General features: G+C 52.8%; 11 protein-coding genes across 11 annotated transcripts; 7 read left to right on the top strand and 4 right to left on the bottom strand.

Moving 5' to 3' along the window:
- Window positions 1-116: 116 nt before the first annotated feature.
- Window positions 117-2,732, top strand: Aud_003882 (uncharacterized protein; the record flags this gene model as incomplete). The annotated part of the gene is made up of 6 exons (XM_043288829.1): window positions 117-530; window positions 587-600; window positions 656-739; window positions 804-1,045; window positions 1,626-1,785; window positions 1,841-2,732. The coding sequence occupies 6 exons, from the start codon at window positions 117-119 to the stop codon at window positions 2,730-2,732; spliced, it is 1,806 nt and encodes a 601-aa protein (XP_043144764.1).
- Window positions 2,733-2,793: 61 nt separating this feature from the next.
- Aud_003881 (cytochrome P450) lies at window positions 2,794-4,553 on the bottom strand (the record flags this gene model as incomplete). Its single annotated transcript, XM_043288828.1, has 5 exons — window positions 2,794-3,479; window positions 3,544-4,003; window positions 4,059-4,141; window positions 4,195-4,423; window positions 4,482-4,553. The coding sequence occupies 5 exons, from the start codon at window positions 4,551-4,553 to the stop codon at window positions 2,794-2,796; spliced, it is 1,530 nt and encodes a 509-aa protein (XP_043144763.1).
- A 238-nt stretch (window positions 4,554-4,791) lies between these two features.
- Aud_003880 (nucleobase cation symporter-1 family protein) lies at window positions 4,792-6,615 on the top strand (the record flags this gene model as incomplete). Its single annotated transcript, XM_043288827.1, has 3 exons — window positions 4,792-5,154; window positions 5,213-5,639; window positions 5,705-6,615. 3 exons carry the CDS (start codon window positions 4,792-4,794, stop codon window positions 6,613-6,615), a joined length of 1,701 nt encoding a protein of 566 aa, XP_043144762.1.
- A 238-nt stretch (window positions 6,616-6,853) lies between these two features.
- Window positions 6,854-8,007, top strand: Aud_003879 (aldo/keto reductase; the record flags this gene model as incomplete). The annotated part of the gene is made up of 2 exons (XM_043288826.1): window positions 6,854-7,262; window positions 7,319-8,007. 2 exons carry the CDS (start codon window positions 6,854-6,856, stop codon window positions 8,005-8,007), a joined length of 1,098 nt encoding a protein of 365 aa, XP_043144761.1.
- An 85-nt stretch (window positions 8,008-8,092) lies between these two features.
- On the bottom strand, window positions 8,093-9,043 carry Aud_003878 (uncharacterized protein; the record flags this gene model as incomplete). The annotated part of the gene is made up of 1 exon (XM_043288825.1): window positions 8,093-9,043. The coding sequence occupies one exon, from the start codon at window positions 9,041-9,043 to the stop codon at window positions 8,093-8,095; it is 951 nt and encodes a 316-aa protein (XP_043144760.1).
- Window positions 9,044-9,278: 235 nt separating this feature from the next.
- On the top strand, window positions 9,279-10,608 carry Aud_003877 (wax synthase family protein; the record flags this gene model as incomplete). The annotated part of the gene is made up of 2 exons (XM_043288824.1): window positions 9,279-10,109; window positions 10,168-10,608. 2 exons carry the CDS (start codon window positions 9,279-9,281, stop codon window positions 10,606-10,608), a joined length of 1,272 nt encoding a protein of 423 aa, XP_043144759.1.
- A 62-nt stretch (window positions 10,609-10,670) lies between these two features.
- Aud_003876 (cytochrome P450) lies at window positions 10,671-12,438 on the bottom strand (the record flags this gene model as incomplete). The annotated part of the gene is made up of 5 exons (XM_043288823.1): window positions 10,671-10,866; window positions 10,929-11,206; window positions 11,274-11,567; window positions 11,623-12,207; window positions 12,268-12,438. The coding sequence occupies 5 exons, from the start codon at window positions 12,436-12,438 to the stop codon at window positions 10,671-10,673; spliced, it is 1,524 nt and encodes a 507-aa protein (XP_043144758.1).
- Window positions 12,439-12,683: 245 nt separating this feature from the next.
- Window positions 12,684-14,155, top strand: Aud_003875 (uncharacterized protein; the record flags this gene model as incomplete). Its single annotated transcript, XM_043288822.1, has 5 exons — window positions 12,684-13,141; window positions 13,209-13,390; window positions 13,448-13,563; window positions 13,617-14,027; window positions 14,090-14,155. 5 exons carry the CDS (start codon window positions 12,684-12,686, stop codon window positions 14,153-14,155), a joined length of 1,233 nt encoding a protein of 410 aa, XP_043144757.1.
- Window positions 14,156-14,349: 194 nt separating this feature from the next.
- On the bottom strand, window positions 14,350-15,933 carry Aud_003874 (cytochrome P450; the record flags this gene model as incomplete). The annotated part of the gene is made up of 2 exons (XM_043288821.1): window positions 14,350-15,562; window positions 15,617-15,933. The coding sequence occupies 2 exons, from the start codon at window positions 15,931-15,933 to the stop codon at window positions 14,350-14,352; spliced, it is 1,530 nt and encodes a 509-aa protein (XP_043144756.1).
- A 302-nt stretch (window positions 15,934-16,235) lies between these two features.
- Window positions 16,236-16,767, top strand: Aud_003873 (SRPBCC family protein; the record flags this gene model as incomplete). Its single annotated transcript, XM_043288820.1, has 2 exons — window positions 16,236-16,481; window positions 16,528-16,767. 2 exons carry the CDS (start codon window positions 16,236-16,238, stop codon window positions 16,765-16,767), a joined length of 486 nt encoding a protein of 161 aa, XP_043144755.1.
- A 341-nt stretch (window positions 16,768-17,108) lies between these two features.
- Aud_003872 (nonribosomal peptide synthase) lies at window positions 17,109-21,897 on the top strand (the record flags this gene model as incomplete). The annotated part of the gene is made up of 2 exons (XM_043288819.1): window positions 17,109-19,547; window positions 19,615-21,897. 2 exons carry the CDS (start codon window positions 17,109-17,111, stop codon window positions 21,895-21,897), a joined length of 4,722 nt encoding a protein of 1,573 aa, XP_043144754.1.
- Window positions 21,898-23,696: the final 1,799 nt, after the last annotated feature.

Here is a 23,696-nt window from a genome sequence, read left to right as displayed (position 1 = left end):
ATGTACGTATCTAGCATATAACTGCAACCATAATGGACACGAACGTATCCTATCTATCACTTATACATCCAGAGCAGCAAAAAAAGAGTACCTTTTCGGACACAAACTACCCAACCATGGCAACATACACCTCAGTCATGCGGTTCATTGAACCGTGGTCCCAGAACAAGGGAGTACCCTTCATCAGGACCAATGCACCCCCGGGATACGACTACATGAACTTCGAATGGGTCGACTGTCCAGTTCAGATTACGGATGCACGGCCGACAAAGGACAGCTTCACCCTTGACCAGCATGGATTCACCTACAGGGACGACCCGGCAGGTGCAACGCCGGAGATACTGCAGCTTCTCCGCGACAACAACGACGCAGAGAAAATCCGCAAGGTGTACTATTCCCACATCGAGCAGCTCGTCAAGAGGGAGACGGGCGCCTCCCGGGTGATCATCTTTGACCATACCTCGCGCAAACGACGTCCAGAATTGGGCACGTATGAGAATCCGACAGGAAAGGAGCAACCAGCAACTATGGTGCGTTTGTCTCTTATCTGTTGCCGACGATGAGTTACTGACGCTGTGATCCCAAGGTGCACTGTGACCAGTGAGTGTAAACAAGGGGACTAGCAGAGCGAAACTTGGCTGAGAGGTGGACATAGATCGACAAAAGGCGCTCTCCGCCGATTGCAGCAGAACGTCCCCGATCATATCGAGGTCCTCAAGAACCGGGTGATGATGATCAAGTAAGTCTCCCGTGATGAGCGACAAAGGATAAAATCTACGGCCCTGATACGAACTCGGCGGCAGTATCTGGCGCCCTCTCCGCGGCCCCGTAGAGGATTGGCCCCTCGCCACCATGGACTATCGCACTTGTGATCCAAACCTGATCTATCCGACGGATTTGCTTGACAAAGCCGACGACTATCGCGGCCAGACGGTCACATTTGGCCACGCGGATGAGCAGCGGTGGTACTACTTGGACCATCAACGGCCGGATGAGGTGACCATGATTAAGATCTGGGATAATCAGGAGGGAGTTGAAGCTAAGCGTACGTTCTCTGACTGACTGACTGGCACTTGCCGGAGAAAGCTGATCCAGCGCTGATTTGGTTGTTCCAGTGTGCCCTCATGCCGCGTTCAAGCACCCAGAAACGCCTGTAGATGCGCCACCCCGCGAAAGCATCGAGGTGCGGTGTTTTGCTCTGTTTGACGAAGCAGCAGATGGATCTCGACATGTGTAATCTGTTTCGGTGGCCGGTCGGTCCGCGAGTGCTGGGATCGCTGTCTTCATGTTGCCTCTGAAGCTATATGTAGACTGAGTAGATGAGGATAGTGGTCTAGTACTTACCACGTCCATCAACTATCAATAGCTGGTAATGGATACTGAAAAGATCTCCTGGACTGAATCACAGATCCGTACTCTCCGGTCGACTCACAGACCAGGTTGGATAAGGTTGCTGGCCATAACTGTTGTACTTGCTCTTGTCTTTGGGGCGCAAATCATTACAAACGGAGCCTGCTTACGGCAATCACCGACTGTAGAAGATGTCCTTCGGCAGGCTCCTCTGATAGGTAATCCCTGGGGAGATCTGTTATCTGTACCTGTTGAGTGGTTGCTGACCAGTGTAGACGGGCACAATGACTTTCCAATCTGGATCCGAGCGTTCTACCAGAATCACATCTATCAGGAAAACTTCACGTACGATGGCCCACTCGTCGGACAGGTGGACTTTCCCCGTCTTGCTCAGGGCCGTTTGCGAGGCCAATTCTGGAGTGTTTATGTGGAATGGTAGAGCTTTTCCTCCCTCCGCCAGCGACCAAATAGCTGACAACCAGACGCGCAGCCCAAAAATAGCCAATGAGTATTCTGACGAGTCGTATTTTGAGATACAACGAGACACACTGCAACAGATTGACCTGGTTAATCGGCTAGTCCGCGCTGAGTCCGATATGCTGGCACTGGTCCACTCCAGCACGGACGTATGGGAGACATTCAGCAATCAGCCGACCCGTATCGCCAGCGTCATGGGCATCGAAGGCCTCCACCAGATCGCCAACAGTGCCAGCATTCTCCGTCTATACCACAGATTAGGCGTGCGATATGCCACACTGACACATGAATGCCACAACGCTTTCGCCGACAGCGCCACCCCGGCCCGACCACTCCACAACGGACTGTCTGAGGCAGGACGCATACTAGTCGGTGAGATGAACCGCCTGGGAATGATCGTGGATCTGGCGCACGTCAGCTACGAGACGATGCTCGCCGCCCTGGACGTGACAACTGCACCTGTCATCTTCTCGCATTCCTCCGCCTACGCGTTATGCCCACATGAGCGGAATGTACCGGACAACATACTCTGGAAACTGAAAAGGAACAATGGAGTTGTCATGGTGAGCTTCTACCCGTCCTACACGCGGTGCGACGATCCGGACCGCGCCACCATTGAGGATGTCGCCGATCATATCCAGTACATTGGCGAGTTGATCGGCTACCGGCATGTCGGACTGGGGTCGGATTTTGATGGAATGCCGGCGCGCATCAGGGGGCTCGAAGATGTCAGCAAGTATCCAGATCTCATCAGTCTCCTGCTCCGTCGGGGAGTGGGAGTAAAGGAGCTGGCTGGAGTGATTGGGGGCAATATTCTGCGGGTTTTACGGGCCGTGGAGGACGAGGCTGCATCACGGGCTGACGAATTGCCTCTCGAGGATGATGTGAAGCCATTCTTCTCTTAGATATGATACGTAAGCGTATAAGGTTGGCCTGTAGAATTGCTGTATCCTAGTTCACGCTATCCTAGGTACTGTTTCTCTGCTTCAACCAACACATCAACGGTGTCTTGACAAACATGACATAGACATCCTGATTAGCAGCCCAATCCCGACTCTCTGGTGCCAGTTGGACATCAAAGTTCCACACTAGTCGAGCAATTACACTTCTCGCAAAAGCCAACGCCATGCTCTTCCCCAGACAATTCCTCGGCCCCGTGGAGAACGGCTGGTGCGCCTTCTTGTCGTCTCGTTCAAATCGAGGATCCGGCTCTGCCAACCAACGCTCCGGATGGAACTCGCTCGCGCGCGCAAAGTTCTTCTCACTCAGCGCGGCCGCATATCCGTTCATACCCACGGCATAGTCACCTGGGACAAAGCGGCCACAGATCTTGGCGCCTCTTGCGGGAGTCCGTCGGGGGAACGTAGTGGGGACGACGACGTAAACGCGCAGAGCTTCTTCAATGACAGCGTTGAGGAAGGGTAGCTTCTGAAGACGGGTGAAAGTCATCTCCGATTCTTGGGTGACAGAACCGCGAATCTCGTTTGCCAGCCGAGACCAGATCTTGGCGTCTCGTAGCGCATAGTAGAGACAGCCACAAACTAAGGTGGCGTTGGTGTCGCTACCGGCTGTCATGAAAATGGAGGAGGCGATCTCCAGCTCTGGGATTGTCATGCCGTCTTTTTCCGAGTTCTCGCGGAGGAGGTGGGTGACTAGAGATGAAATCAGAATTAGATCCCTGTGTCTAGATGGATATATATATATAGAAAGAGTTACCGAAATCTTCTCTTCCTGTGCCGGCAGCGATACGCTCGCGGGCCATTCGCGTAGTCACCTGGAACTGCTCCATCCACACCCGTCCTACACGAGCCAACACCAGATTGACAAGAGCGTTTCGTGATATGAAGGCAGGCAGACGGCGCCATGCTTGAACATACAACCCCTGCTTGACATGGCCGCTGGTCAACCGGACCCAGGGATGCAACTCTCCGTTGACCGTGTTCTCCAGACACCCGACGGACTTGCCAAAGGACAGGTCCAAAATAACGTCCATGGCCGTGCTGGTGAACCAGGGAACCATATCAATCGGTTGGTCGGTGGGAAGCTCTCGAAGACGGCGAATAAGAAGCTCAACATAGGAAGTGATTAGTGGTTCCTGACGGGCCAGTGCTCTGTCGGAGAAGGCATGGACCATGATTCCCCTCAATCGGCTGTGATCTTTATTTTCTGCTGTGACCTGATAAAGCCACTCAGAACGCAAACTCGAATCAGCAGGATGGATGGATACCTACAATGACAGGCACGGAATTGATTGATTGAGAATACCATGTCTTGTCCTTCTCCAAACCGCTGCGCAGATCGTTGTCTCGCCATACTGGAGCCGATGGTTAGTTGCATGCTTTCAGCCCCCGGGAATTAAGCCCATACCATGGACATCGTGATAAGCGCGACTCGAATTGTAAGACAGCTCATCTGGAGCCACCCGAACGACCTCACCATAGGTATTGTGCCAGTCGAGAGTCTTGTATGGGAGATCACCAGCCAGTTGGTGATAAATATAATGCAACCGTGTGGCGCGGCCGAGCCATGGACCTGGATATGACGCCAGGGGGTGGAAGAAGAGGTTGTAGATGCATTTTCCGATGAAGAAAAGGATCTAAATATTATATTAAATTTGTCGGTAATTGACAGGAGGAAGGGCTTATTATACTTACTCCGGCGAAGATGCTACCCCCGGCAGCAAAAATCAAGCCATTGAGACTCCAAATTGTAAAGGAAATCGCCATGGCGCTTGTTTATGGTCTAGATTCTACCTTCTTTATTACGTTATCCCGGCTTTTGCTGAGGTTATTATAGTGAGATAGCTAACATCGGCCACCGACAGCCGCCAAAAAGGGCTATGTCGTATTTCGGACTCCGTACATAGCATCTCCACGGCTTGTTATAATACGATATCCCTGTTCGTTTGCTGTGAACCCTGCACTGAAGGAAAAAGTCGATATAATTGATGACCAGGAGGACAATATGGTTTCAGAGGAAAAGAAGTCCAGCACTTTGCAGAGGATTATATCCTCCTGCCGCCTCCATGACCCGTCCATGACGGCCGCAAATGCATGGATCAACGACGACATTCGCCCACTACCACCCTCTCGCCGACGATGGAGCGGTATGACATACCTGGGGTGGTGGGCCATCTGGATGATGGGATTAAGTAACTTCCAGCTAGGCTCGTCCTTGGTGGCCATCGGTCTCTCTGTATGGCAGGCGATGGTGGTCATCATCCTTGGCCGGATTCTCCTTGCCACCGTTGCCATCTTAAATGGAGCAGTCGGTGCACGATGGCACATTGGCTTTCCCGTCTTTTCTCGCATCGTCTGGGGAATGAGAGTCAGTCACAGAAATCCCAACCGCCCCCTAACGAACAGCGCCAACTGATTGCTCGCAGGGTTCATACGGCGCGATCCTACTCCGCATTCTCCTGGGACTTGTTGGATTTGCGGTGCAGTCCTGGAACGGGGGCCTTTGTATTACTGCCGTGCTCAGCGCCATATTCCCCTCGTACTTGCACCTCCGTAACACCATCCCGGAGTCTTCTCATGTCACCACAGCCCAGCTGGTGAGCTGGATCGTCTTCCTTGCCCTATGCGTTCCGCTCATCTACGTGCGACCTGAGCGCGCCCCAAAGGCCATGGCAGTGATGAATATGCTGACGCTGATCACGATCCTCGCGATCCTGATCTGGGCTTTGGCCACCGCGCATGGAGCTGGACCGTTGCTTTCTCAGCCTGGTATACCGATGACATCTTCCCAGTTGGGCTGGTCAATGATAGGAGGAATCAATGCTGTAATTGGCACAGTGGCGCCAGCTTTGAGTACGTCCTTACCATTTCTAGAGAACAGGGATAGGTGCACCCCCGCTGACCACAAAGCCCTCCAGTGAGCCAGCCTGATTTTTCCCGCTTTGCCAGACGAGAGCGCGACCAGATCTGGGGACAGGCAGTGGCGTTCGTCTTAGTCGGCACCATCATGCCACTATTTGGCTGTCTTGTGTCCTCTGCCACGCAGCAGATCTACGGCGAAGCCATCTGGAACCCGCCAGTTCTCATTCTCACCTGGTTGACCAACGGCCAGTACCGCTCCTCGACGAGAGCCGCGGCCGCATTTGCAGGACTGGGCCTGACCATCAGCCAACTGGCAGTGGTGGTAGTCGATAATGCGTACTCGGTGGGAATCGACCTCTGCGGTTTGTTCCCGGCTTTCCTGAATATCCGGCGCGGAGCGTATCTGGGACTGGCGCTGGGAATGGCCTTCTGCCCCTGGGAACTGTTGTCCACCGCATCGATTTTCCTCATGGTGATCTCCGGGTTCACCGTATTCTTCGGACCCATCTGCGGAATCCAGGTGGCCGATTACTGGGTCTTACGGCGGCAGCGCATCAAGCTCTCCGATCTCTACAGTATCAAGCGCGATGGAATATACTACTATGTATACGGGGTGAACTGGCGCGCGTTCGTGGCGTGGGCTGTCGGCTTCGCGCCTCTCATGCCTGGCTTTATACATGCGGTGCAGCCTCGGATTACCTTAAAAACCGACGTGGGGCACCTCTACCAGATTGCCTTTGTGTTGGGGTTCTGTATCAGCTTTGTAACTCATTGCGCCCTTAATGTGGTCTTTCCGCCTCGGGGGCTTGGTGAGATGGACCACGATGATCGGTTTGGGACGTTTACAAGTATGGAGGCACGGGCGCTTGGAATTGACGCAGATAGTGCATCTCCATCGATCACTCCTGTTTCTGATAGTAACCAGGGGGAATCGGTGGATCTGGAGGGAAGCAAGGGGTGGTCGTGAGGATGGGCCTGGGGCATAGATAGCATGACGAATAGACGAAGATTCTGAGATAGACAATTCCCTTCATCTCGTATTCAAGAGCCCGGTCACCGTCTCGGGCCCCGATGTTCCTCCTCAAAAAAGGAGAACTCGAAGATGAACGAGACTCTTAAACCTTGCACGTTCACTAAAGTACTGCTGCTCTGCGTCTGTCCCTCGACTCAAACACACCGTACCATCGATTGTAAGTCCAGTCACCATGGCGATGGAAGTTGCGCTCCCGCTTCACTACCAGAAAAATGTCAACGAGACCATATGCACCTACCGCCAGCTAGGCAAAAGCGGGCTCAAGGTCTCCGTCCCCATCCTGGGGTGCATGGGGTTTGGCCGGAAGGACTGGGTGTGGGACTGGGTGCTGGAGGAAGAGGAGTCGATGAAAATGCTCAAGGCCGCATGGGACCGAGGCATCAACACCTGGGATACGGCGAATATTTTTTCAAACGGGGACAGCGAGAAAATCATCGGCAAGGCGCTGAGGAAGTATGAGATTCCGCGGCATAAAGTGGTGATCATCACCAAAGTGTTCTGTACGGTGGGAGAGCATGCCGATAATGCCATGGCGTTTGCAGGGCCTCTCAGGGGAACGAAGGAATACGTCAATCAGTCTGGTATGCTCTCTCTCTTCTCCTGTGCAGAGAGCAACGTTCTAACCGGCGATATGTAGGTCTTTCTCGTCAATCTATCTTTCGAAACGTCCAGGCTAGTCTCGACCGCCTGCAAACGGACTACATCGATGTTCTGATGATCCACCGCTGCGATGACAGAGTCCCATACGAGGAGACCATGGAAGCCCTCAACGATCTCGTGCGAGCAGGAAAAGTGCGCTACCTCGGGGCCAGCTCCATGTGGACCTACCAGTTTGCCCAGATGCAGTTTTGCGCCGAACGCCACGGCTGGACCAAGTTTATCTGCATGGAGAACCACTACAGTTTGCTCTACCGTGAGGAGGAGCGCGAGATGAACAAATTCTGCGACCAGACCGGGGTGGGGATCATCCCCTGGGCCCCTCTGTGCCGGGGTTTTCTGGCCCGTCGATTGCAGGATAGTCTGTCTGGCACCACGGGACGAGCGCAGGACGAGCTGGTGAATGGATCGCGCTATATCGGTGTGCGCGAGGATCCCGATCACAGGATTATCCGCCGGGTAGAGGAACTGGCTGATCGGAAGGGCTGGACGATGGTCGATGTGGCGCTGGCCTGGCTGAACAAGCGGGTGACCAGTCCGGTGGTGGGCATGCGGTTGGAGAACATGCTTGATGAGGTGGCTGCGGCCTGTAAGAAGACTTTGACCACGGAAGAAGAGAAGTATCTGGAGGAACTGTACCAGCCCAGGGCGATTTCAGGACATGCCTAGACATCATTGGTGGGGCTATCAGATATATACATGCAGGAAACAACGAGTTCAATTTCTAGCAATGAAGAGTAGAATCATTATCGGCTTAGATACTTGCAGGGAGCTCGCGTGCTACACCATTTCCTGCACACACCCCTGCCGCAATGGCCATGGAAGCGTTTTTGAAAGGAGAGGCACAATCCCCAGCAGCGTAGACGCCAGGGATGCTGGTGGCCGGGAACGGATGCTCCACGCGGATATCGCCCATGGGTGTTGTCTCGACTCCCAGCTGCGCGGGCAGAGTTCCTCGCAGCTGAGTCCAGGGCTGATGCACGAGAAATCCCTCTTTCCTCTCTTCGCCACCCTCCAGTTCGACCGTAACCTCCGCTCTCTCCGGCCCTTTGCGTAAACGCTGGATGTTCCGGGCTTCAACCGACAGGTAGTCAACCTCCTTGGTGAGTTCCTGAAGCTGCGCCGTCACTCTCGCGTCTCCGTCGGTATACAGAACGACCTGGCGGGCGAACTTGCGTGTATCGCCGGCCAGCTTTACCACCTGGGGAAGAACCGAGGCCAGTTTATCTACGACCAAGATTCCCGCGGACGCGCAGCCTCGCTCTTCGTACCCGAACTGGAACATACACGGAAAGATTCCCGTCACCCAGCAGTCCTTGTAGCCCGGAATATCAGGATAGATCTCGTCCGTTCCCGTTGCGAGCACCACCTTCCGGCCGTGGTATTCTTGCCCATTGCTAGCTGTCACCCGCCACTCGTAGTCCTGTCCTTGCTGCTTCGCAATCGTGGTCACTTGCGCATTGACGAAGGAGCAGAGACCAGTGTTTTCTAGCTCTTCACGGGCTGCTTGCCTGTATTTTGAGGATGCTGTACCATCCCAGCCGGGCAGCAGTCTAACGTGTGGTGCCTTGTCGTCTCGAAATAGGCCAGAGTCAAAGACGATGGTAGAGTGAGTGGCCCGGTAGAGAGTGGATGCTGCAGCCAAGCCAGCATATCCTCCTCCGATAATGAGTACGTCGGCTGTAGGTGTTGAGGAGGGAGACATTATCAACGGTTCGAACTAGACGAGGATATTCGTGGCAGGATAGTCTGCTTGTTGTGTTTGTATTGTGGAAATATGTGAAATATATTTATATTCGCACCTCGGCTCTCCGCATCGGCCCCCGAACTGCACTGACCGACCACCACAGGCATATATCGTGAACTACAAGTCACCAAGAGTCATTTTTATAAGGATTGATGTACTTTGAGGTATCTACCAAATCTATCAAGCTACAGCAATGAACGCTCCGAACGACAAGCTCCATTCGGCCAAAATGTACGATGAGCGCAACGCCATACTAACCCCAGCCGATGGCTCCATTGTGCCGCATATCCTGCTCTTTCTCGTGCAGATGGCAGCGCTGAGCTCGCCACCTTTCCGAAACCGCAAGACAGTATTTTCAGGCGCTATCGTCATCCTCGCCGTTCTTGCGAACGTCAACCGGTTCACAGACGATCCCAAGCTGGCGCAATTCTTCTCCCTCGCATGGCCCCATTACCTTAACGTGCTGGAAAAGCTGCTCACTTCCCCCAGTCCCGGTCCAGAGGCGGCTTTCTGGCGAGAGGATCGCCCAGCACAGGAGGCCATGAGCTTTGCGCCCTTCCGTTTCTCCAAGCTCGTCTGGGCGTTTGTTATTTGGTTCAATCTGCGAGGCATTCGGTGGAACTATCAGGTCGCAAATATCCCAGCGGAACCCTTAGGGAGGAGTCCGGGGAAGTGGCGGTTTCTGGCAGATCGTGTGCTGACCTTCATCCGGTTGCTCTGCATGGCCGACGTGCTGAGCCACCTGGCTATCCTCAACTTCTACACAACGGCCCATGGAGGCCCCGTTGATAGCCGCACGCTGACCACGCGGCACCCCAAGTTTGCCTGTCAGTTGTACCGGACCGCGACTGTGGGAATGATCCCGTACACGTTCATGAATCTGCAGTATATCGGAGGAGCCATCCTCTGGGTTGTGCTGGGAATCAGCCAACCGGCCGACTGGCCACCGTTCTTTGGCTGCCTGTCGCAGGTTACGACTGTTCGGGCTTTCTGGGGGAAATACTGGCATCAGATGATTCGACGAGTAAGCAGTGCTTGTTTCAATTTGGCGAAAAAGAACCCGGGAACTGACGGGCAAACAGACAGTGAATGTGTACACCGGATTTTTCTGTGATTTGCTGCATCTCCGACCCGGAACCATTCGCACGTACATTCGTCTCTGGCTATCTTTTGCCATCAGCGGCGTTATGCACTGGGCTGCTATTTACATCATCCCAGCGCCTATGAACCTCAGCTTCAGCGAGCGCAGTGTAGGCTTTGTGAAATTCTTCCTTCTACAGGCAGCAGCTATCACCCTGGAAGATTTCGTACAGTTTCTGTATCAGCGGATAGCCCCGGGAATGGCTGCAACGCCCCGACGATGGCATCGATGGCTGGGACATGCGTGGGCAGTTTTTTGGTTTGGTTTCTCGCTGCCCTTTTTCCTCGATATCATGCTGAAGATGAAGAATCTGGAGGAACCTCTTCTTCCGGGCACTGTGATGAGGCCATTGGTGCCGTATCTTGCGGCGTGTGCCACTTGAACATATTGATCAATCTATATGGGGACGTATCTGATAGCATGTAAGCTTTAAGATCCTACTGTCTAGGGGTTATCTAGCTTTAGTCCATTCCCTTTCCTCTCTGACAGCTTCATCCGTACTCCCTTAGACCCTGCCTTGACCGCGCCCATCAGATTATCCCGCACGATATCCACGTCCTCTCTCGTAGTCTCGAACAACTCCATGTCATATCGCAGTACCAAGGCGGCCAACGCGCGGTAGATGACAGCACTGGCCAGACTAGATAAGAAACTCGTCAGAACTCACGCATCATCATCATGTCAAAAAAGGGTTATCCGTACTTGATACCAATACACATCCGACTCCCACGACCAAATGGCAGCAGATACCGGTCCAATGGGGTCCCCGCCGCTGCAGCCGCATCCCACCGGTCTGGATCGAACCGTCTAGGATTAGGAAAGATAGAGGGGTCCAAATGCGTGAAGTGATGGTCCATGCTGACTGGTGTTCCAGGGGGGATAGTCCAATCCTTGTACTGGAGAACCTCATCTGGGGCAATGCGAGCTAGTCGGCCCGTGACGGAGGATGTGACCCTCATTCCTTCCATGACGATGTGACGCTGTGGTAGATATTCTATTAGTAAATTCTCATCTCCTCAACGTTTCTGAGGGACCTGGAGAGCATACAAGATACGGCAGCTGCTCGAGCGCTGTCCAGGACAACTGGCCTTGATTCTCCTCCAGCAGTTTTTCCAGCTGCGCTCGCAGCTCCTGCAGGATAGGGGGATTGTCCACAAGATGGTACAGCGTCGACGCTAGGGTCTGGGCGGTGCTTTCCGTGGCCGCCATGACGAAACTAAAGCCTTCCGCAGACAGTCGGTCTTCGCTTTTTTCACTCGCAGGAAGGGCGCTGGATCTCAAAGTGCGCAGGACGGACGGCTTTTCGGATCGCATGGCGGAGGATGCTAGATTTGCAGAAGACTTGAGACGCTCAGCTGGGTCTGTACCTTTACTGACCGCCGGGGAAAAAACGAACCTCTTGCAGATTGAAAATGAACGCGAAATCCGGCCTCCCCTTGACGACGGACGAAGGCAACAGGCCAAATAGCAGAAACGCCTGCGGAAAGTGACGCAGGAAATGTGACCCTCCAAGCAGCGGCGGCAGCATTTCGGTCCATGAAGGGAAGAAATCCCAACGTCTCGTCTGGCCGGGTGACGCACCAAACCAGATCTGCAGCACCACGTCCACTGTAAGACTGGCAAAGACCGTTCCCAGGACGACGGGGGTTCCTTGGCGAGCATACTCATCCAGAGACCCGCACATTGATGATATTGCGGGCTCAATCAGCGTGGCCTCATGGCTGAGGATCGACTGTTTGGAGAAACTGGGGGACAGTGTAGAGCGGCGCTGGCGATGGACATGATGATGCACGGTAGCAGAACTGGTGGCATTGGTGCCCTCCGACAGAAACCAGGGGTATTTGTCGCGTTTGCGGTTCCCTGGCGGATAGAGCTCGCTGTACCACTCTGGATCCTTGACGTGAAGCTCATGCGGGCTGATGCGCACGATGGGCCCGTAGATCGAATGCAGTCGGTCAATCTCCTTGAAGTATTGGCCTCCCTTTTCGGTGGACGAATATTAGCAGCTGGGAAAGACAGTTGACCAGAAAGGGCCCCTCACCAGAAACACGTCAAAATAGCATTCGTACCATAGTGTGAGAGCCGCCAATTTTGGACCGGGGAATCCCGCCAAAGGGTGGAAGTAGAGGCGCCAGATGCCCAGGCAGAGCAGATACGACCCGAAGAGCGCAGCGGAAAGACTCAACAGATCCAAGCCAGTAAATCCCAACATTGTGAAATTCAAGACGAATTCAATTGATCTTCTTTGGACAATCACTCTCGATGTCCTCCATCTCTTCTTACATGGTTGTCTGCATACATATAGGCACCAGAAAGAATCGGTCGCCGAGGCGGGTACCGAATACAGATAGAGCACAACACGTAGTGAATAGATATGGAGACGAATTCAATTAATTGTCTCAGCCATAGTCGAATACGCAGCTTCCCATTCAGCTGAATTTGGAAACTATACTCGTCATGTCTGTCACCAAGTCACAGATCCTGGAGCAAGTCCGCCAGATCCAGACCATAGCCCAGTCCATGGTCGAGACATGGGACGACAATAAAACCACAGACTCAAGCGCAGAATGGAGCACGGCTGTCCTCCAACTCCAGCAGGCTGCAGAAGAGTTGATATCTTTGACAGCCTCCCCACGATCGGTTGTGCGCACCCTCCAGCTCGCCCACTATGATCTGGTCGCATATCAAGTGGCATTGGAATTCGATCTGTTCACAGCCATTCCAGCAGATGGAGAACTATCCCTGGCACAGGTGGCAGAAAAAGCAGGAATCGACGAAGACAGAGTAGCCCGAGTGCTACGTCTCCTGGCTCTTCACGGGATGTTCCAAGAAACGCAGGAAGATACTTTTGCCCATACGCCGCTTTCCCGGTTCATCTCGGAGAATGAGTCTATCAGAGCGGCGCTGGGAATACAGTAAGTTTAGGCGAACTCCTGAATCGGTGACGAATTCTGTTACTGATCTGTCGGCCTATTCGTGCAGAATGGATGAAATGTATCAGGCCGCTTCCAGCACCGCCGATGCCATCCGCAAAAACCCACGTACTCAGGATGTGAATACGTCTCCCTTCGCCACTAGATTTGGAGTATCGATCTACGATTTCTACACAAAGTATAAGAGCAAGGCTGACCGGTTTGGCCGGGGCATGATGGGCGCATCCTCGTGTGAGTGGCTCTTCTGAATCTGGTGAACAAACTGATGACATCGTGTCACTCGTACAGTGGAAGACGAAGGCCTGATCAGTCTCCGTGATTGCTACAATTGGGCCGCCTTTGCCGGTGGAAAGATTGTCGACGTTGGAGGTGGAATGGGCCATGTCTCTATATTCCTGGCGAACGTGAGCGTCTCCTCTCATCTAATCCAGCAGTCATGAGATACTGATAGGCACAGCACTTCCCTGGTCTCTCCTTCGTCGTACAGGATATCCTCGTGCCTCCGGGAATAGACACAGAGGACAACAAGCTCGCGGATAATGTGGAATTTCAACAACATGACTTTTTCCAGCCGCAGCCAGTCACCGATGCCCGAGCGTATCTGCTCAAACATGCACTGCATAACCACAGCGACGAGGACTGCGTCAAGGTCCTGGCGGCGTTGGTTCCGGCTCTGGAGGCGGCGGGACCAAAGGCTGTTTTGCTCATCAATGAAGGTGTTCTACCGGACTACGGGCAGGCAATGTCTCGCGATCAGCATTTGACCCTGAGACGGGGGGATATGTGTATGATGGTGACGCTTTCTGCAAAGGAGAGAACGAGGAAGCAGTTCCAGAATCTTCTTCGAGCAGCCGACCCTCGATTCAAGGTAGGACAGGATTATCGTTTTTGACTGGATGAAAGATAGCTGGCTAACTGTATGTTCGCCAGATACACAATGTCTATGGCAATGCAGTTACAAGATTGATCGAGGTGTATTTGAGCGGAAGCAAATAGGTACAGGAGATATCGTCTTTTGCAAAAAAAAGGTCTACAAGAACTCAAGACCGCTTCACAGGAGGCTTCATCCGTAGGGTTGACCCAAGTAGGTATTGCTCTGGAATATTCCGTGAATCATGCAGAATGAACAAGCCTCACTTCGATTGGAGCTACTGGAAGTTTTCTATGAAAGATAGTTTTAAAATAACCCCTCAGCTCAGTCCCTCCTTTCTCTTGCGAAAAAGTACCTTAGCATCAGAAGATGGCGTCACGGTGCACCCCACATGTAAACTCTCCGGCCTGGTGGCACCATCCTCAAGACGAATATCATAGTTCTGTAGCAAATACGCCATGATCACCTTGATCTCGCTCGCCGCAAAGAACCGGCCGGGACATCCATGCGTGCCGTGGCCGAAGGCGAGATGATCGGGGCCCGTAGCAACCAGCTGATGGAACGTCGCCTGGCCCGGCTGCTCGCGCAACTTGCTGAAACGAAAGCCATCAAATTTGTCTCCGTCTGGGTACGACCGGGTCACTTCATGGGCGGAAATGCCCACCACGCTGCCATACGGGATTACATGACCGGTGGACAACTGCAGCCCTTCGCGGGCAGTCACGCGGCGAAGCATAGAGACCAGTCCTGGGGGATTCATGCGCTGGCTTTCGCGGACGAAGCTATCCATTTTGCGTAGTTTGACCATGGATTCTTTGTGAAGTCGGCCATCGTGGGCGCCGTCTGTAGCGAGGACTTGTGCTAGTTCCTCTCGTAGAGGGGCAAGATACTCTGGTCGGGCGGCAAGGTCGAAGAGCGTCTGGGTGATGCAGATGGTTGTCGTGTGCATGGCTACAAAAGTGGCAATGAGCTGGTCACGCGCAAGCAGCTCTATCGTAGCCTTGCCCTTGTAGTGACCCATAATGTACTGCATCAGGTCACCTCCCGTGTCAACACTTCGGCCAGTGGCCGCTGAGTTGCCGCAGTGACCAGCGGTGATTTTGTCCAGAACTGGCTGGAGCATGCGCCGTGCTACGGCTCGACGCTGGCTCAGGCGCTTCAGGATAAAGGGGGCCACGAGGGGCCGAAGAAGATGCGGATATGGGGAGAGAGAATGAGCCCCGTGCCCGGCGTCCAAGGAATACTGCATCGTGACACGGGTCCATTCTTCATCTCGGCTCAGTGGCAGGCCAACGAACACACGAGAGCTAAGTAGACAGACAATTCCCAACATAGCATCGTACAGTGGGACTGGAGTCCAGTCTGTAGAGTTGCCTACATGCTTTCGATAGGCGTATTCCACCTCGTCGTAGAAGGTCGCTAGATTCTGTTCAAGATGGCGGGTGAGGTCTACCCGAATTGCCGTGTCAAGCTCGTCAGAAGGGTCTCCAAAACCGGTGTACTTTCCAAGGAAGATAGTATAATGGTGTTGCCTATAGCCAGATATTAGTTTGTCAGGTCGCGATAAAGAAACCGTCGTGACCTACCGAAGTGAAACAATGTTTTCCGGCAGAGCCTTGATCTCTTTGATTGCGGATACAGGGAGAATGACCGTCGGGTGCATGGGCGTAGCTATAACAAAGGGAGACTTGGGATACTTCTTTGCGCCCTCTTCAAGGGCTGGTCGGAAATCAGTCTGTGTGACATCCCCAAGGACGGGGTAATCCAGCTTTGGCCCCTTTTGGGCTCGCCATCGGAGCACGACGAAGGCTACAAGGACCAGAAAGGCAGCGACAACGCGGGGCTTGGCTAATAAAGGACTCTCCTCCAGAATTTGCGCTTGGAGTGTTTGAATGAACTCCATTTTGGAACGAGGGAACGAGTGTTCAATACCAGGATTCACATAACAGGGCGCTGAAGGGGGGCTATTTTACCTTCCTCAGACTGGCTAGCTGGCTGGCCAGTCTGAGGTACCAGGGCAAGTCGGCAGCCGCCATCGGGCCGATCTGGCTGCACTGGCAATGGAACGATCCCTAGAAGGAATACAGGTCAAGTTGTACAAGGACTAGAACTGTCCAACAGTGTCCGAACAGCCATTGTATAAAGGTCTATGCAATTGAGGCATTACGATACGAGTAGTTCCTACTGCAAAGCACCACAAGGACAATGAGTACATTCAATGTTGCCTGGATAGTGGCCGTAAACGGGGCCAATAGCCATCCCAAGCTATCAATCAATGACCTCTGGCAGGGGTGTGTCCTACTTGCCCGTTCCCCTCAGCTATTCACCAGTGCTATGTCCGCCTGTGATATCCCCTCAATTCCCAGCAACAATTTTACCAGGACTGTACACTTTCGCCAAGGTCCCGTGGACAGGATGGAGCAGGAAATTACGTTGGTGGACAGACACAAGGTACTTCTCCTGATCTCTTCCCCACACTCCCCTGACCGAACGGCAGTTCGAATGTACCGTCCCAGACACCGGCAACCGGGTCACAACGATGATTTGCCACGGTGTCTCTGAGTCTCCGGAGGACCTTTATCTGTCATTTGAGTACAACATACCGTACGGGAAGGTTAGTCCGGAGGGGGAGGAAGGGGCAAAGCTTCGGGCAATGTACCGTTTGAAAGCCAAGGAGAACCTGGTGACGGGGCTGGCCACCATGCGAGATCTCAAGTCTCGTGGGAAGTTGGGATAGGATGTACTCTCTCTGTCTTTTACCGTCTTGAACAAGCCTTCGCTTTTCTTTGATCTGTACTGCCATGCTACCGCTGCTGTAAGGAGGTGCGTCATTGTAGCTGCTGGAACAACATATTGAACGTAGTCTCCGACCAAGGATCCTCGGTGACCGGTAGAAAGGCCCACAGTACAACCGCATATGGATTGCTGCCACTATGGGCTGCTGACATCGGGTCTGGGCAGCATACGCAGTGTTCTTGCCTGCCCCCCGTATAGTACAAAACCCACTATCAGTGGCAGAGAACCTCGATAGAAGTTGTTGCATACGGCAGTGCACTGATCGATTAAACTTTTTCTGCAATGGGTACAGAAATCATCGTGTCGGAGGCAATGCAGGCATCATATCAGCTCTCGTCGCGGGTGCTGGAGCTCATTGCCAGAGTCCTCAGTATACCATGCTCAAACCTCGACACAACGAGAACCTTTACCGGAATGGGAGGCAATTCGCTTCTTGCAGTTCGATTGTCGGCGGATTGTCGTCAAGAAGGCATTGCACTTTTGGTCGAAACGATCATGGTCTGTGATAATATTGAGGAACTCATTGCTCTGGCCAAGCCTGTTCTTCAACCGGATAGCTGCACCGCCACTACGCCAATGCAAGCACACGAGCAGGATAGCAGGTTTGACAAAAAGACTATTTCAGGACCTCCGCTGACAGAAATTCAACTAGCCTTGATTCATGGCACGCAGAGGCATCCCACTCGGAACATTATCAGTTACTTCGAGACCTATCCGTCAGAGCACGTTCCCATCCTGCGTCACGCGTGGTATACAGTCGTGTCCATGGAGCCCATCTTCCGCACCAACCTTGACCTGCGAGATGGTAGTCATCTCGTTGAGCAAGCAGAGGCCCCTTTCATCTGGAAGGAGCAGACAGTGGACTCGCGTGAGGCATACGACCGAGCCTTGCGTGAGACTCCCTCCCTCCTCCAGCTGGCGCCGGGACAGGAGTGTGAGTCCATGTGGGGAAATCGGTACGATGTAGTGACACTGGACCTCAAAGGCGGAGCGGCATCTGCCCAGGGAAGCATCAGCACCATTGTCTGGCGGATTCATCACGCCCTCATCGATGGCTACTCAGCCACACTTGTGCTGCAAAAGGTCCGGCGAGTGGCTGCCGGTCTGGCTGTTCAACCGAGCCCGTCATTCACGACGTTGGTGGAAGAGCTCGGCCAACTACAAAGCAGTTCACAGGAGGCGGCTAAGGAGTTCTGGAAACAGCAGTATGCGCAGTACGGGTCAACAGGCGGGGAGCTCCAATTGCCGCCACAGCAGGATTCCAACAAAGAAGAGGGTATCGATGCAATCTCCTTCCAGATGCCCGACGAGGTGCCGTCGCAGGCACAGGCAGCCGGGGTTACCACGGCCACGATGTGCTATGCCGCGTGGGCACTGGCGCTATCAGTCTTCATTGACTCGGAGACGGTAGTGTTTGGAGCCGTGTTGTCAGGGCGGAACCTGCCCCTGGCCAATGTAGAGACGACCATCGGGCCTCTCGTCAATACGCTCCCCATCCATGTCCCACTTGACCCGACACAAACGGTGCCACAAATGCTCCAGCAGGTCTTCCGACAGCTGGCGAAGCTTTGCACTTTCCAGTGGACGTTACCCGAGCATGGGTACGATCGGAAGTTCACCTCAGCCCTTAGCATGCAGCTGGAGACAACCAGGATCGACGTTGATGGGGCGGTTGTTCAGCCTCTGACACCTCCATACTCTCGCTCCGAGACCGATTTCCCTCTCAGCATCTTCATTGAAACTGACGGGACAGTTCGTGTGCAGTACGACCGCAGCATGTTCCCGTCCAGCATGGTCGAGCTCATTTCGAGTCACTACCAGCAGGCATTCACTCTCCTTTGCGACCTCAATGCCACGGTTCAGCATTGTCTAGACGATCTGCTCACTCCTGAGACTCGCCAGACCTTGCTCCGTTTGGGGAATTGCATATCTCCTCTGACGACATTCAGTGCCGTCAAGGATGATCTCCTAAGCCTGTTCATGCAGAATGTCTCGGAGCACGGAGATCAAATTGCTCTTCAGCGAGGAAAGCATAACATTACCTACGCAGAGCTTCACGAGGCTTCCAGCAAAGTTGCTCGGCAACTGTTGAAGGATGTCAAACCAGGCGATACAGTGTGTCTGCATGCTGATCAGTCCCTGGAGTGGATCATTGGCATCTACGGAATTCTCTTTGCTGGGGGAGTTTACTGTCCACTGCACGCCAACCTGCCTCAAGACCTTCGCAATCAGTATGCGGCCACCGCAGGGGCAACTGTTTTCCTAGTTCCTCGGCTGCATCAGATGCATCTCAAACCGGCTGACTGTACCTTGGCGGTCTCTGTTGAAGACTGTATGGACAGTACAGGGCAGGAGTGCCCAACAATATCGCCATTCTCCACCCGCCAACCCAACCCACAGGCCAACGCATATATTTGCTTCACCTCTGGATCGACCGGAAAGCCAAAAGGAGTTATGTGCACACACGCCGGACTGGTCGCCTTTCAGCGCGACCGGACGGTGCGCTTGATGGCCCGTCCAGGGTGGAAGGTGGCCCAAACCATGTCCCCCGCGTTCGACGGAAGTATCCATGAGATCTTTTCGGCGCTTAGTTATGGAGCAACGCTGGTGCTCCCGCATTCAGCAGACCCGTTTTCACATCTCGCCAACGTTGATTCGTGCATTCTGACTCCTTCAGTGGCCAATGTTCTTGACCCGACTCGCTTTCCGACCTTGCAGACGGTAAGCACAACTTGGTCCGACAGAGAGAGCGCAGTCGCTTTTTGACCAGATCACTGACATCTCTTAGGTTTATCTGGTTGGTGAGCCTGTTCCGCAGGCCGTCAATGACCGATGGTCACAGCAAAAAGGATTGTACAACATGTATGGCCCTACGGAAGGGACTGGCGGAGCGACGATTAAGAGACTATTGCCGAAATATCCAGTGACCATCGGTCGTCCTAACCCGTCCACTCGGATTTACATTCTGAATCAGAGACAGACTCTTCTGCCACCTGGAATCACTGGAGAGATTTGGCTTGCCGGTGTGCAGGTTGCTCGGGGGTATATTGGTTTGCCCGAACAAACGGCCGACCGATTTAGACCTGATCCCGTCTGTCCAGACAGCGGCGAGATGATGTATAGGACCGGTGATTATGGATACTGGGATGTCAGAAGTGGCGAGATCGTGTGCCTAGGGCGCAAGGACCGCCAGATCAAACTGCGAGGCTTCCGACTGGATCTCAATGACCTCGAGATTCGCATGCTAAAGCTGCATTCATCCACCACAGCGGTGGCCATCGCTCCAAACTGGGAGGGGAATTACCTTGTGGCCATGGTTACACCAGCCTCTGTTGACACCGGCATGCTAGAGACACTAGCCCGGCTGAGGCTCCCTCCCCATGGGCTGCCCCGATATATCATCGCTACTGACGAGTTCCCCATGACCTCCGCCGGCAAGCTCGACTACCAGTCCGTTGCCAAAGCTCTTCCCAGGGCCGTCCCCCAGCCAACAGCACAGCAGACAGATAGCCTACCTCTATCAACTAGAACAGAGAAGCGAGTTGCACGGCTGTGGCGCGCAGTTCTAGGGCTGGATCTAAGCAAAGCAATAACCCGCTCATCGGACTTCTTTGATCTGGGTGGCCATTCTGTACAGCAGCTGCATCTGGCGTCGCGCCTCACAGAGGAATTTCAGCTGCGCATTCCGTTCAAGGTCGTCGTCGAATGCCCGACAGTCCAGGAGATGGCTGAGCAGATCGATAGGCTGCTCACGCTCAATGCCCGGACATCTCTCAAGGAGACCTTCAATCGCCCGGCGAGCCAAGTGGATGAGCATCAGCTGGCTCCCATCGAGCTAGAATGGTGGCATAAGTACCAGCTCGGCGAAGAAGGTACTTCGGCCTTCAACGTCTGCTTTGCCGCACGATTTGATCCCGGTCGCGTGGACCGTCATCGGCTCACCGCTGCATGGAACACCGTCCTAGGCCAGCATATGATTCTGCGGTCTCGATACGTCTCGGATCGCAGGGCCGGGGTGCGCCGTCGATTTGCCAACAGCCCGCCACAAGTGCACCGAGTTAGTCATATGGATCTGTGGAAGGAGGTCAATCGGCCGTTCCTCCTGGCGCAGAACGATCCCATCCGGGTTCTCATCTCACACGACGTGCTCCTGGTGGTCATCAGCCACATCGTCTGCGATCTGACCACGCTGGAGCTCCTCCAGGGTGAAGTCGCGGGAGCATATCATGGCGAATCATCGCTACGCACCGGTCCCCGCGCAAACTACATGCATGTCATGGCTCACAACTCCATCTACGCCAGCTGCGATCTGGACTTCTGGTCGGAATACATGGCCGGAGTACCTGATCCCGTGCGAGACTCCTTTGCGGTAGGCTCGGAGCGGACCAGCTACCGAGGCACATCCACCGTCTTCCCCTTCCCGCCGCTGCTAGCGGGCCAGATGCTCCGCGTCGCCCATGAGCACCGACTCAGTCTCCACCAGCTCGCCCTCGCAGCCGTGGCGCTGACCATGCAGGCCGGCGAGCCTAAGACAGCAATCGACCTCCTCCTAGGCGGCCCACATCTCAATCGCAAGACCCCAGAAGCGCAGGAGACCATCGGACTCTTCCTCGAACCCCTCCCCATCCGGGTCCGTGAGCCGGTGCCCTCCCCGGTGCACACCGGACAATTCTTACAGGCGGTGCGGGACTCTAGCCAGCGCGCACTCGGTCACGCAGTGCCCTGGAACCAGTTACTCTGCCGTCTGAACGCAACGCAGGATTACCCCAACCATCCCCTGTTCGATACCATGGTCACGTTCCACGATAATCGGAAGAAGGTGCCATTTCCGCTGCCTGGGTTCGAGCCCATTGGACTCTGGGCTGAAGGAGCCAAGTTCAAGCTGCTGTTTGAGTTCTGCATGGAGTCGGATCAGGACTTGACGGTGAGGGTTGAGCATGACCGCGATTGCTATCCGGATGTAATGGTCAACAAAATCGTTGCCGTTCTGCTGCATGGTTTGCAGTTACTTGGGGAGGAAATATCGTTTCCAGCACTGCGAGCACAGCTGGCAGCCTGGGTGGAGGTGTGATCACATCTGGTGTCTTTTTTGTCTTTCGCCAAAACTGTCCTTAAGGCGCATTTTCCTACATTCTTTTTTACTACCTATGTCACTCTTAAGACTGTCTTGACTGGTACAAGTACAATCACTCGAACTTATCTAGTCAATAAAGTGATGCTCATATAGAAATATATCCCCGTTACTATGTCCTTTGAGAGAGAAGGAAATCGATATCCTTCTCATTTATTGGCTAGGAGACTAGATCGAACCGATTCTTCCACCTAATTTCACGCTCGCCCGCTAGGGCGACCCCACTAGCTCAATATAAGGAGCCATGTCAACATAAGAATCTAAAGATATATAGGTTTTTAACTAATATAACCATAATAGAGGCTATAAAATTATTAAAAATCTCTATAAAAAAATGTAGATTCTATTATATATCCTATACTAGTACTAGAGTTGCATAACCGAACCGCTAAAATCGAATCCAACTGTCAAGGTGCAGGCTCTAAGTAAACGGAAGTCGGTTGATGAGGTAGTTGACACTCAGGCTGGCTACAGTAATCTCTATCTATCTGTTCCAGGCTGCAGGCAGGCTGGTACAGGCAGGCTCAATAGACAGGACGTAGCTCAAAGAGCTTCAAACAGGTTTTGGAATTGTGCGGTGAAGATATTCCCAAGGTCACATGATTCCTCATAAGCGGTTCCAACTCCTATCCACAGCAGCACCGTGACACCAACCCTCACCGAACTCGCAGCGGTAAGGTTCGGTTCCTAGATTGCGAACTGGCGCCGGGTTAGGGGTGGGTCAGGGTCAGATCCAGGGGTTATCGGTTAAACCACTAAAAACCGCTTTGCTTATTAATCACTAAATTCTCGAATATCTCTTATAATTTTGATATTAATAGATAGCCTAGTATTTAGTCTATCTAGATTCCAAGTATTAATCCCAAATCTCTAGTGGTTGTTGAGATATAAGCAAATAACAATTTTTGTCATGGGTTGGTATGAAAGTGGTGGTGGTTAATACATATATGTGCATCAACCTTCGGTAATCCCTGTAGTCTAAGAAAGATTTTTAACCACCACCCATTCAACCCTATAGATATTCAATTACTATTTTAGATATAGATTAAAATGACTATAATTACGATATATTTTATATAAAAACAATGATTTTATATAAGCATATTTAATAGGTCCTAGGCATAAGCCTAAGATAGGAGAAATCGAATTCTGAAATTTTTGATATTGCCTAGGCCTACCGCCCACCTAGATAGGCTAATGATGGCCTATCTAAGCCTAGGTTTGGTTCCGATTTCTAAAATTTCGACTCGAAATCGCAGCGGTTCGGTGCCAACTGGTTTTGAACTCGCCCGAACTCAGACAAAATGCAACTCTAAAGTCTAGTACTAAAAGTGTACACTAAGTTTTATAAGTATTTACACTTATAGTATTAAGATATCTACCTTTAAAATATGGGCTTTTATATAGGAAAATAAGTTTATGTTAAGATGGCTCCTTACATTAAGGTGGTAGGGGTTAGTACTTGCTGGAGATCCATACCTGTATATACTGATGCTGCTATGAGCTGGATAGATGATATATATTTCAGTGATTCACCACTGTTAATGAAGGAAATACTCTATTTTTAAAGCAGTAACCAACTTGCTCCTTTTTGGATCTCCTAATATACTATTTTTACAGGTTGAACATCTCCTGTTGTCGCCATCACTGCCTTCGAACTCCTATCCAAAATGACTCTTGAACATCATTGTCAAACCTTCTCGACCACATTGTGGCCTGGTGATAGACTCAAAAGACGC

The sequence above is a fragment of the Aspergillus udagawae genome, assembly GCF_001078395.1.
Source record: "Aspergillus udagawae IFM 46973 DNA, scaffold_3, whole genome shotgun sequence".
In the NCBI taxonomy this organism is placed as follows: Eukaryota; Fungi; Ascomycota; class Eurotiomycetes; order Eurotiales; family Aspergillaceae; genus Aspergillus; species Aspergillus udagawae.
This window is presented reverse-complemented; position numbering and strand designations above follow the sequence as displayed.